Source organism: Pundamilia nyererei, unplaced genomic scaffold (assembly GCF_000239375.1).
Source record: "Pundamilia nyererei isolate P.nyererei 1_Seehausen unplaced genomic scaffold, PunNye1.0 scaffold00043, whole genome shotgun sequence".
Classification (NCBI taxonomy): domain Eukaryota; kingdom Metazoa; phylum Chordata; class Actinopteri; order Cichliformes; family Cichlidae; genus Pundamilia; species Pundamilia nyererei.
In genome coordinates this window covers 2,136,522-2,148,919 of record NW_005187444.1, presented here as the reverse complement: position 1 = coordinate 2,148,919, position 12,398 = coordinate 2,136,522, and the positions used below count along the sequence as shown (strand labels likewise).

Below are 12,398 nucleotides of genomic sequence, written 5' to 3'. Positions count from 1 at the left end.
TTTACGCTTAGTTTAGGGCCACAGACCACACAACTTCTTGACATGAGTAGTTTAACTGCGCATCGATTTGGCGCACACTCGTGTCACGTGCCTGCTGACGCTATGCGATTGGCCAAACCCGCGCATGCGCTGCACTCGGTATTCCGTAGCTTTTTTTAGCCAGCACGCCAGAGAGTAGCGCGAAGAAGACAGGCAGTAGGGGGTATTCATTCACGGGCTTCTTGAAATTTCATCTTTCCGTCCCGTTTCCTGACAAGGTAGCTCTCCACATTACGGCGTTGTTTGTTTCGCAGTCGTCCGGCGCGGAGCAAAAGCAACCTGCGACGGGTTTTACTTTGTGGATTTTTCAGAGGTCTTATCTGTGAGTAGCAGTCGCTTGAAATCACGCTGATGGCGGTCACAATTGAGGATCTCTATCGTAGCTACGGGATCCTTGCTGATGCCAAGGACAACCTCAGTCAGGTAAATAAACATCACCTTGTACGTTTTAAACTGAACATATTCATGTTGCCTTGCAGCAGTGTATTCTTTTACTTTCAACGTTGATAACTTTTCTGGTTTACATAACATTTGTTTGTGTGTGCTAAGCTAACTGTAGCTAGTCATAGTAATGACCGGGCTAATGTTAATAGCTTCGCCGTGGCGATCCATAAGCCAAACCAAGTTTACTACTACATTCATTATTTTCAAGATGAAGTTTTAAACTTGTCCACTCGCAAAACACTTTTTTTCACTTAGGCCACAAATAGGAAGCGGCGATAGTTTTATTCAAATTTCACCGCGATCTATCTCATTTAGGATGTTATCCTATACGTGGACATTTTGGTCATATACAGAAACCATGATAAAGCTCAGGTTTTAGAAGTTAAAAAAAGCTAAATGAAAGCGTTATTAAACATTTTGACATCTTAAAAAATACGTTGGATATTTCTGGGGTGCATATGTTTATTGTGACTGTGAGCTAGATTTTTTTACAAAGTGATTTCATTGTAATAACTATTCATATAATAAGCTGAAAAGATTACCGAAAGTGAGGTAAACTTAAAAAAATAAGCAAACCCATTTTGCAAATAAACTGAAAACTACAGAACTGTAATCACTTTTTGTGATTTTTTTTTTTACATTTTTATTTTTTCCTTCCAGACCCATCATTAGATTGACTTTTGAAAATCAGTTAACCGGTTTTTGTTGGTAGAACAACAAAGAAAGTGACTAGTATGCTGTGCTCCTTTGACATGTATGCCATTTTTATTTCTTACCTTTTAGTTTTTCTCGAATCCCCATGTCCCCAGAGTTTAACTCGATCTATACTTAACCTTGGGGTATATTTATTGTCCCAAGTAACGACTGCCATGTCCCATCATTCTGCAGCACAAAGATGCCTACCAGGTAATAGTGGATGGTGTGAAGGGTGGCCCCAAGGAGAAGCGTCTGGCAGCACAGTTTATTCCCAAGTTCTTCAGCAGCTTTCCTGAACTTGCAGATGCAGCTATTAATGCCCAACTAGATCTCTGTGAAGATGAGGATGTTTCGGTGAGTATTAACTAACATATGTAGCCATGAATCTAAATACCTCCAACAGTAGCCACAAATTTTGATTTGCCTGTTTCCAGATTGATATTGGGGATCTTTCAGGAACTGAATGTGTTCCCGATATTCATTTTTATTTTATTCATTTATTTTTCTGTGTACTTTTCATTGACCAGATCCGACGTCAGGCCATCAAAGAGCTCCCGCGCTTTGCAACTGGTGACAACATCCCCAGAGTTGCAGATATTCTCACTCAGCTTCTTCAGACAGGTAACAATTTTTCAGATTTCACAAAGCTACTCAGACCCCACCAGTATTTATTTATCTCTGCTAATGTTTATTGACGTTTTTGTGCTTTCAGATGATTCGGCTGAGTTTAACCAAGTGAATGCAGCACTTATTTCTATCTTCAAAATGGATGCCAGGGGTGAGTTTCTCTTTCCCCTGGGGGAAAACTGAAAAGCAGCTAGGCCTGTTTTAATTATTAAAATGGACGTTGTTCACCCTGCCAGCTTTTTTTCTGCTTATAACCCTGGGATATTGGAGTGCAAACATTTACCTGAGAATATATTTACTTATTTACTTGTGCGTAATATCATGCTGTAACACATGTATTAAATGTTTATTCAGAAAGGACACTCCATATATATCACAACTTTTTTTTTTAATTTTTCTTTTTTGTCATTCAGGAACCCTTGGGGGACTCTTCTCTCAGATCCTGCAGGGAGAGGATATAGTGCGAGAAAGGGCCATCAAGTTTCTGTCAGCTAAACTGAAGACCCTGCCAGAGGATGTCATGACAAAGGAGGTGGAGGAGTACGTCTTTGCAGAAACAAAGAAGGTTTGTAGATAGTGTAGAACTGATTAACGAGTGATCGTTGCTCTGTGTCTGAATGTAACAAGGGTAATTTACATGAGAAGACACGTGGCTGTCTAGACTAGGGGTGTGTATAGAGTGCTGATTGTTTTGGGTGTGCCTGATGATCTTGTCTTTGTTTTGTTAATTACTGACATCGACTAACCTGTGACGATGTGAATCCCCCAACCCTTGCTTAATCCATTTAAGTGCAGTTGTTTTGGGTATGACCTTAAAAAGCAGAGGTGAGTTTCTCTCACTTGCCTATTGGCTACTTTCATCGAAACTGAGCTACCCTTAGTGGTCCTTCGTAGAGAAGGGCGAGTAAACACGTAAACAAGCAGCTGTTTTTTTTGTTTTGTTTTGTTTTGTTTTTTATGTAAATCAAAGGACCAATTTTGAGTGTGCCGTATCTTCCAAAAAACACGGTAATAACGACGGCCCGCTAGCATGCTCTACCAAAAATAGTGCTTTGTCGTGTATCTGATGGACAAAAGCTAAACCAGTTCCACACCACTGAAGTTGCAGCATTTTTACAAACCAATTCTGGTTCATCCGTTACATTCAACAATCCGATTTCGCCCTTCTCATTCTCCATCGCCGCCATGTGCGTATGAAAACAAAGGCACTGCGCATGCGCGTTTTACCCATATTCTATCGCGATATTTCATTTTCTTATCGTTGCCCAACATTATACCGGTATTAACGTGAACGGTATGATATGGCCCAGCCCCAGTCCTTCGTTGGCATGTATAGCTGTCCAGTAGGTATTGGACCATACATTTAGCATTGCAAAAAAATCTTTGTTGACCAAATTTAGGTTGGCTGTAGGAAAAAAAAATTGACAGGTTGCAACAAGTCACAAATGAACATTTTTGCATAACAAGACAAGAACACATTCTGAGCAGTTGTTTCTCTTCTCTGCAGGTGATGGAGGATGTGACAGGAGAGGAGTTTGTGCTGTTGATGCGTGTAGTGTCGGGTCTACGGGTACTGCAGACTGTAAATGGGAGGCAGCAGCTGGTGGAGCTGGTGGTGGAGCAAGCTTTCCTGGAGCAGGCCCTCAACCCAGCTGACCCTGACACTGTGGACCGCCTGCTGCAGTGCACACGCCAGGCCCTACCACTGTTCTCTGTAAGTACAACTTATGCACTTTAAAGCAGAGGTGTTAAAATCAATGGTCTATTCAGTTAAAATGTACTTTTACTTTGAGTTATGTTACTTTATATAATTAGTCATGTTGGGTTTTTTTGGGGTTTTTTTTGTCTTTTGTAGAAAAATGTCCATTCCACACGTTTTGTAACCTACTTCTGTGAACACGTCCTGCCAAACCTCAGCGCCCTGACAAGTCCTGTGGCTGAGTTGGACATTCAGTTGGAAGTGAGTACCTTTAACTGTAAATGAGTGATCCTGAAGTGAGTTTAAAATGTAATACTGGTTAGTGTATCATGCTCACTCTTATGTAGTTGTATGTGGATGTTGTGAAATTAGTTTAATATTAATACAGTTGTGTATTATCAGTATTTATATCTTGTAAGAGGAAATCAACCTGCTGGGTGTCCCTCTCTCAGTGATCTCTAAAGATGACAGAGCACCTATCAAGCGCAAATTGATATCACTATGTTGAGTACAACAAACTTCCTCAACCACATTCAGATCACACCCTCTCAGACTTTTCTGGTGGAAAACCTGTAATTCTACCCCCAAAATTCTGCTGGTCAGTAGCGGTGCACACAAAGTATAGTTTTCTAGGTTGTATTTATTCAGCTCAGCCCAGCAATGACTGGCATGACAAATATGGTGACTGGTGTGAGGTCAAGATTCATAACTTTTGACATTTGGTGAGTAGTTGTAGTAGTAAACAAAGGCAGCATGACAGCCACCTGTTAGGGGTGTTAGCCAAATGCATGTTGCTAATGGGTCATTAGTCTGCACCATGTAACAATGCTTCTCATTAGCGATGCATATTACACTGAGATCTGCTAAGCTCTCTCTATCTCTGTCTCTGTGTAGGTGCTAAAGCTGTTGGCTGAGATGAGTCCGTTCTGTGGAGATATGGAAAAGCTGGAGGCCAACCTCAACATGCTGTTTACCAAGCTGCTGGTAAGAATGACTTGTCCTGTTTTACTTGGACTGAATAAGGAATACATGGAAATGCATCAGAATCATCCAAGTCCACCAGTAGTTTCTCTCAGATTCTGAAACGTTCTTATTTTTTTTTAAATTTTTGTTTTATGTTAACATTTATGCAGGCTGGTCAGTCAGTTTTTGCTCTTTCCTTTTCCATGATTACATTGTTCCATATCCTCCTGATAATCAGCCTATTCAGTTATGTCCTCTGGACATTTGCTTTTGGTCTGTATCTTTTGACTCATTTGAGCTACCCTGCTTAGTCCTGATGTACTAAATAGAGGACATCTTGGGCTTTCCATTGATATCGCATGTGTTTGGGTGGCCTCTTTAAGCTCCAAAGAGGAAGGAAATCACAAAAAAGTGGGAAAAATATATATATATATATTTTTGGTTCTCAGAAGGATGTGGTCTGTTTTAGTGACAATACGATCCCCAAAATGTAGTCGTCAGTACCAATATAAATAGAATTAAACCATTCTCAATACCTAGTTTAATATAAAAAAAAGGAATGCTCTTCCCATGTACTTAAATAACAATAAAATAAACTCCTTTTATTAAAAAGTTGTCTGAAAACACTGACATGCTGGCACATCATTTGTTTGAAATGTTGTTTTAACAGATGTTTCCAGTGTCTGAATGGGGAACAGTCTAATATTGTATTCATTTATTTCAAATCACCATGAAAGTTTGAGCTTCCTCAGACAAATGCTGCGTTAATCCAAATAATATTTTCATTATTTTTCATATTTTTTTTTTGTTTATTTAGGAGTTTATGCCGCTGCCTCCAGAAGAAGTGGAGAATGGTGAGAATTCGGCAAGCGAGGAACCCAAACTACAGTTCAGCTATGTAGAGTGTCTCCTGTACAGCTTCCACCAGCTGGGCAAGAAGCTGCCAGACTTCCTTCTTGACAAAGTGGACGCTGAGCGCCTTAAAGACTTCAAGATCAGGTGAGGAATCAACTCAGTTTGTTGATAAAATCAAATGGTTTACACGAAGTGTGAATTTTAGCAAGTCTGTTGTGTTTGACGTAGATCATCAGCACACTTTTGACTAAATTAATAGAGTCACTATAAATTTAAATGTACTTTCTGTTTTACAGGTTACAGTATTTTGCCAGAGGCCTGCAAGTTTACATCAGACAGCTGCGAGTAGCACTGCAAGGAAAGACGGGAGATGCTCTAAAGACTGAAGAGGTAACATCTGTCAGCTGACATGTAATTGTTTAATATACTAGGAACTAGTTAACTAAGCAATCAATGACAGATCAGAAAAGGGTAATTTTGCTCTTTCAACAGCCCTGCTGTAAAGTATCATTGACTAAGTTGTGTTTATGTAATCAGAACAAGATCAAAGTGGTGGCCCTCAAGATCACAAACAACATCAACGTCCTCATCAAGGTAAGGCGTGAGCCTGTCTAATTTAATAAACCACACTAGGTTGCTTATATTTTGTGGTCAGTTAATAAACCAGATGAATAAAATGTAATTTGCTGATTGCTGTGTTCTGTCTTCTAATTGGTTGGGTTTGTTTTCTTTCTTTTTTTTTTTCGTTTCTCCATTGCAGGATCTCTTCCACAACCCTCCATCATACAAGAGCACAGTCACTCTGTCCTGGAAACCTGTACAGAAGGCAGAGGCTGTAGCGTAAGTCAGCTCCTCCTTCTTGTTAATGTTACTTCTAGTCAGAGATGTTAGAAATACTTGTAATGTAGCAGTGAGGCTTGATGTGTGGAATCTGAATTGGAGCTTCATATACCTTTCTTCTTGTTTTTAGGCTTAAGCGTCCATCAACTGAGGAGATGGGATCAGGAGGCAGCACAAAAAAACAGATCTCTCCTCAGTCCCGGAGGGACGCACGACAGATCTACAATCCTCCCAGTGGCAAGTACAGCGCCTCCATTGGAAACTTTAACTATGGTGAGTGTTTGGGGGCACTTTGGGGTTTTTACACTGTTGTGTCACATGTTGACATTATTTATTTTATGTCAAGACAGCTATAGTAGAGGAAACAAATAGAATTTCCTTTCTGTATCTGGAATCTGCAGTATAACTTTGGATAACTGCCCAGACTTTGGGTTAATCTTGGAACCCTTAACTTGAGTGGAATTCACATGTGGGTCATTTTGTGGACATCTTTGGCTAGTGAAGTATTATTAGTATGCAACTTACCCAGACACTCCTCCAAAACAAAACTGTGTGTAGCCCCATGATATTGATTGTACACTACCACTTGGAGAAAGTATACAGTTAAAAGATATACTGCATCTGAAGTTCATGTAGCCAAAGAGTGCTCAATGACAGTGCTTAGTACTGCTCTGACTACAGTCTAATGTAAGTCAGAACATTTCCACCACCAAATATCCTGCCCTTTGTCTACAAATACCTACACTACTGTACAAATAAGTTCATAGTACATTGACAATAAATATCAGTTTACGTATCAATGTTGGGCAACAGGATCTCATTTAGGTAAAAGGATGGCTTACTGGAGAAAAAGTGCACATTTTAAATGTGTTTGTGACACACAACTCCCCATCAGATCATTGCCACACTCATGTTAAGACATTTTTACAACGTGATTGAAGTCCAATATGACACTAACCTGCTTGTTTTTGACATTTTTCACTCTAGAGCAGCGTGGTGGCTTCAGAGGAGGCCGAGGAAGAGGTTTCGGAGGCAGAGGAAACAGGAGCCGAGGCCGGATCTACTGAGGCGGCCACACAAACGCAGAGTACATATTGCTCATAGAACTGCATCACATCAGGATTTTTTTCCCACACCACCACGGACTATTTTTCATCTACTTAACTTTTTTTTTATTATTATTTTTTTAACTTGTACGGAGGATTTTTATTTGCTATGTTTTGGGAGGGGAGGGGAATTCTGCCTTCAGAACATCAGAAAACAGACTTTTCTACTTGCCACTTCAGCATTTACTTCCTGTATTCTTCTCATGTGTGGTCATAAAAAAAAATGTAAATGTGTTTTTGCCCCTCGAGTTTTAAACATTATTCTGTGTATTTTTGTGGAACAAAAGACTGCCAAGTTGTAACCGATAAATATTTTTGTCAGATTGTAGTAGAAAAAGATGATGATCCTCTTGTTTTGCAACATGTTAATGAATGCTTTTTGTTTCTGTTTTATTTAATCTTGGTTTTCTTTTTTTTATTTGAGTTTAATTTCAATTGGCTGATTGTGCTACTTTGTATGAATCAATGAAGTAGTTTCATTGGATTTTTATGATAAACTTGTATGGAAGTATGAACTATAAGGTTTTGTTGTATTTGTTGTCAGATTGCAAATTTGGTATCACATCAGGATAACACAAAACACCTCCACCCTAAATCTTCAGATTTTTATCAGAGCACTACTTGAATCAAACTTTGAAACCTTTTCCAAGCTTGTTGAATTCTCCTCCTTCCATTCTTTCTGCCCCACCACCTTTTCACTCACAAACCTGTTCATCCCATTTGGCATTTCTACCCTCCTGTCTTTCCTTTTCCCTTTTTCTGTTTGCTCTCGTAAATCTGTACCAAACCAGAGTGAAGACGGGATAAATTTAGCCCACGATTTCTGGCATCTACAAATAGAATACACATGAGTGCCTTCTCCCCTGTCTATATGACTGCATCAGTCTTCCCCTCCCCAATCGGGTAAGTGTGTGTGTGTGTGTGTGTCTCAGAGCTTTGAAGAAGAAACGGGTAGAATTTGGCTCTCAGTAATAGAAAGGAATATAAATAGTTGCTGCCTTGTTTAAATACAGACTTTCTTTTAGGCACATTGAGACATGCATACAGGCATCGTAATAAGAAGGGGCAACTTGTGCATTTTTAGCTTTATATTTTTAGTCTCAGGATCAACTACAAACTTCGGTTTACAGTTCAACATAATAACTTATAAGCCTTTACTGGTGCTTGATATAGCCCCAGTTCATCTGTGTGTTTGTCCTTGAAGCCCAGAGTTGTGATTTGGCTTTTGCCTAAATACTTCACCTTATAATGTGGAACTGTGGTCACCATTGATATGACTGCCTTTCCTGCACAACCCGTGCTTGTGATAAGATTAAGGAATATTATTCCTTGAATATAATTGAAACTGGTGTTTTAGTACATGGTTAAATGTGTGTTTAAAAAATAACGTCTCCCTCTAGTCAGTTGTTTGGATTCACAGTTTAGTGACTGAATTTTTGAGGATAAAGGGTTTTGTACGTTGTTTTACTTGTAATTGAAGCAACACACGAGGCAAGCTGTACTGGATTACCTCAGTCCATCTCTAAAGCAAACCTAACTTGGTGCATGGCTGTCGTGATTTCTAATCTTAAATAGATTTTACCATGTATTTATGTGTTTAATCTTGCTTCTTGAAGTTTAATAGTAACTTTAAAGCAAGTCCTAAAATGTGTTCGGGAAAAAAAACCGTTCAAAACTTGTTCTAATAAAGATTCAAGACACAAACACATGCACACGGAGTAAGCTCTCAGTGGGCGCTACAGGTCCTCATGTGAAAACACGTGTGCTGTGTGTGTAGGTGGATGTTTTGAAGCAGTGGGGGCGCTCAAACTCTCCATTTTTCTGAATCGTCTGTGGCAGCTTTTTACAGTGAGAAAATCAAATCGTCCGAACGGTTAAAAACAAGAAAATATAAGCCTACAGGTTAAGAGAGGAGCGCAACACAACATTCAGGTTGTCTCACTGCTTGAAATGCGATCCAAGTATAAGGTGGAGGAACATTTAAATTACACTGAAAGAATGATCCGGCATTCAAAAGTGATCATTATATAAATGTGGCATCTTTTAATATGTTCTTTCTGGTTGCTTTACTGCAGCACAGCTGCTGCAGGAACAAATAAGCGTTGTATTTTCTTACTGAGTTGTGTATAGCATTTGTATTCTATTGTATATATTATTCTATTTTATTCTATTGTATATAGTATTTTATTTTATTGCATTCCAGTGTTTTCTAATTTCTGCTACATAACTTTGCACATAACTTTGCACTTTTGCTGTAACGAAACAAATTTCCCACCTGTGGGACTAATAAAGGTCATCTTATCTTATTTTAAATACAAAGCAGACCTGTCCACAGGTTGTCTCTTGTCTTTGCAGAGTTTCCCCCCTAGAGGGCGACCCAGGCCAGGGTTTTCCTCCCAAACGTTGCCAGATCTATTTTTATTCCACCGAACGAGTCACTTAAACCTTCCACGGTGTCTTTTTTGTCTCTCTTTGTATTGCTGCTCGTGTTCAGGCGCATGGAGGAACACTGAGATCCGGGCAAAGAAAGTAATAATATTCCTAAATCACTCACCACCACCCTGCTATCCCCATAAGCTTCGCCCCCTTTGTCATGACTGAAGGTGAATTATTTACCACCCGGTCTGTTTGTGTCGGTCACTGCTTGCCATGTAGAGTGCTGGTGTACTCTAGAAAACTGCTAATGGTCCACGAATAACCGACATAAATGTCTGTGATATAATGGCTAGCACAATTTCGTGGTAATGTACGTTTTCTCCCTTTCTTTATTTCATTATTTTTCATTTCTTGAAAAAATATATTTATAATATATAATCTGATCGTTTCTGTTTGCTCTTACTGTACCGTTTTTGTCTTTATGTAGCGTTTATGGTCTAAGTTTATGTTTATGGTAAGCCGTTGGGGCAGAGTTTGGTTGGGGACAGTAGGGGGCGCTATGAGACCAAGAAAAACCCTCCCTTCATTGATCGTGACCAGGTATTTCCCAAACCAGCCTGCCAGCCGCCAGCCAGCAAATGCCTGGCACATGCGTTTTGTGTGGCACGCACGCACACACACGCACGCACACAGACACCAATGACGGAGCTGAAAATAATCAAGTGGTGGAGGAGGAGTGGGTGGCAGCAGCGGGAGAAGAAGCGAAGACGACCCTCAGAGAGAAAGAGAGAGGGAAGGAGCGACTGTACGAACCCATGTGAGAGTAGAAGTAAAGGTAAATCAACAGTCTTGAAGCTCTCTGTGGAACTCGATGGGTTTCCTCACTTCATTAACAACCTTTGAGAGGGGGTGTTGTTGGTGGGGTGATCAAGTAAGGCCTCAACGGAGCTGAGACCAAATCTACACCTGTCATAAATGGGTGTGTGTTGGTAAACATACTGCAGTTAAGCTTCTTCCGTGTATTTTATTGTTTACTGCTATGAGCATATATGACTTTGTGTATTGTGTACATTTAATTGTTGCAGTTCTGACAAATGTACAAGGTTGTGTCGTGGCACCTTGTATCATGACTTTTAACAAGCTCCTTGTTTGTCCTCCAAGCTCCACTCATGTACACTATACGATGCAGAATTGTGATTGACTGCAGTGGAATTTTGTTTGTGATTATTTTTTCAGGAATGCATGCATGAAAAAAGAGAATTTAAAGTTTGAGTATAAACTGCAGCAGCTGCCTCTGAAGTTAAGGAGCAGACATGAGGGAGAGCAGTAGACAGGAAGACTGCTTCTTGGAAGTAAAGCAGTTTATCAGGTTTTTTCCTCTATCTATTCTAATATTCAAGTGTCCTCTCTATACCCAACAGCATGAAAAGCCTCACATGAACTCTAAATTTAATTTATAGGGGTGCTGTTTAAATACAGAAGTTAGAATGGGAATAAGAGTGAAGGGGATTTTTGCGGGGGTAAGAACATTAAGACATTAAGAATGACCAACCAAAGGTATCTATGAGAAATCCCCTGAAGTAATAAACTTAAGTGCTCCCCACTTTTGGCATCAAGCATCATTAGGTTAACTCTTTAATGTAAAGAAATATCCACCACAGATGACCGTTCCTGGATTTTCACCCTTCCCTGCCCTCATGAATGTCTGTGTGCCTAACGAGAGCTGTCCAAGGTGCTGAAGCTCTCTGGGCGTAGATGGAGCCTGAAGAAGTTGTCTTCGATGCTGAAAACACAATGTGTAAGATTTACCTCAAACTGCACCTAAAAGAAGCTTTGCTTGCAGCAACTTTTTTTTATTTATTCAATTATTTTTGCTCTGTGACAGCAGATTTTGACTAAATTGTCGTGGAACGGCTCGAATTTAGAGGACAAAATTATGTGTCTTTTCAAAGTGTAGAAGGTGTGAGTTTAACAACAGTGTGCTCATCCAGAATAAAAGTGTAGTTTGATTCTTTCAGCTGTCACCTGCAGACTACACTTTCATTGCTGTTGCCTTTTTTTTTTTCAATCACACATTTTCTTCTTAAATCTTAAATCTTTTATCTCATCGCCCTTTATTATTGGAATCGTGACAGCCCTAACTGCAGCGTCCCTGAATTAATAAGGTGTCAGTGGCAGAAAGCACGCCGGAATGTGCGTGCAAAAATAAATCACTTGTGAGAAGGGAACTTTTTCTTCCCTTTAGAAAAAAAGCCCGCACCGTCCGCCCCCTCATGTACAATGCTGGGAATAGTAACAGCACTGTGAGGCTGGGCTAAATATAGCAGCCAGTGAGTGTTAACATGTCAACTTCAGCAGGAGTGCAGAGAAGCGGCTGCTGCACGTGTGACCGCTGTGGATGTACACAGTTTCGCTATAAATACTAACTCGCCGTTCTCTCCGCTGCCGTGTTTTAGACGCACGCCAAGCCCGGGGAGGGTTTACATGTGTGTGTACGCGAAGGCACGCTTTAATCCAGTAGGTCGCAAAAGACAAACGCAAATGGCCAAACAGGCAAGGATGGCTTGGCTTTTTTGGGCAATCAAGAGAACCTTTAGACCCTATAAGCACTATAACCAAGAAGCACGCATGAAACATTTGTAGACAAGGGAATGGCTTATACGCCTCACAACAGAGCCAAAGTCGTGCTTTAGGATGTAAAAGAGGGGCATATATCGATTTCTATGTTTCTCGCTTTTGGGCCCTTGGACCCC

General features: G+C 40.2%; 1 protein-coding gene across 1 annotated transcript; it reads left to right on the top strand.

Annotated features, from left to right (window-relative positions):
* The first annotated feature begins 136 nt into the window (after nt 1-136).
* Nucleotides 137-7,804, top strand: api5 (apoptosis inhibitor 5). The gene is made up of 14 exons (XM_005731484.1): nt 137-462; nt 1,372-1,533; nt 1,707-1,800; nt 1,892-1,957; nt 2,220-2,371; nt 3,314-3,520; nt 3,662-3,766; nt 4,400-4,489; nt 5,286-5,467; nt 5,620-5,713; nt 5,861-5,917; nt 6,084-6,163; nt 6,294-6,436; nt 7,151-7,804. Exons 1-14 carry the CDS (start codon nt 391-393, stop codon nt 7,228-7,230), a joined length of 1,584 nt encoding a protein of 527 aa, XP_005731541.1. The 5' UTR covers nt 137-390; the 3' UTR covers nt 7,231-7,804.
* The last annotated feature ends 4,594 nt before the right edge of the window (nt 7,805-12,398 follow it).

Coding starts and splice junctions, on each gene's coding strand:
- api5 (XM_005731484.1), top strand. CDS start 391: ATGGCGGTCACAATTGAGGATCTCTATCGTAGCTACGGGATCCTTGCT. Junction 463..1,371: donor CCAAGGACAACCTCAGTCAG/GTAAATAAACAT, acceptor ATCATTCTGCAG/CACAAAGATGCCTACCAGGT. Junction 4,490..5,285: donor TGCTGTTTACCAAGCTGCTG/GTAAGAATGACT, acceptor TTGTTTATTTAG/GAGTTTATGCCGCTGCCTCC.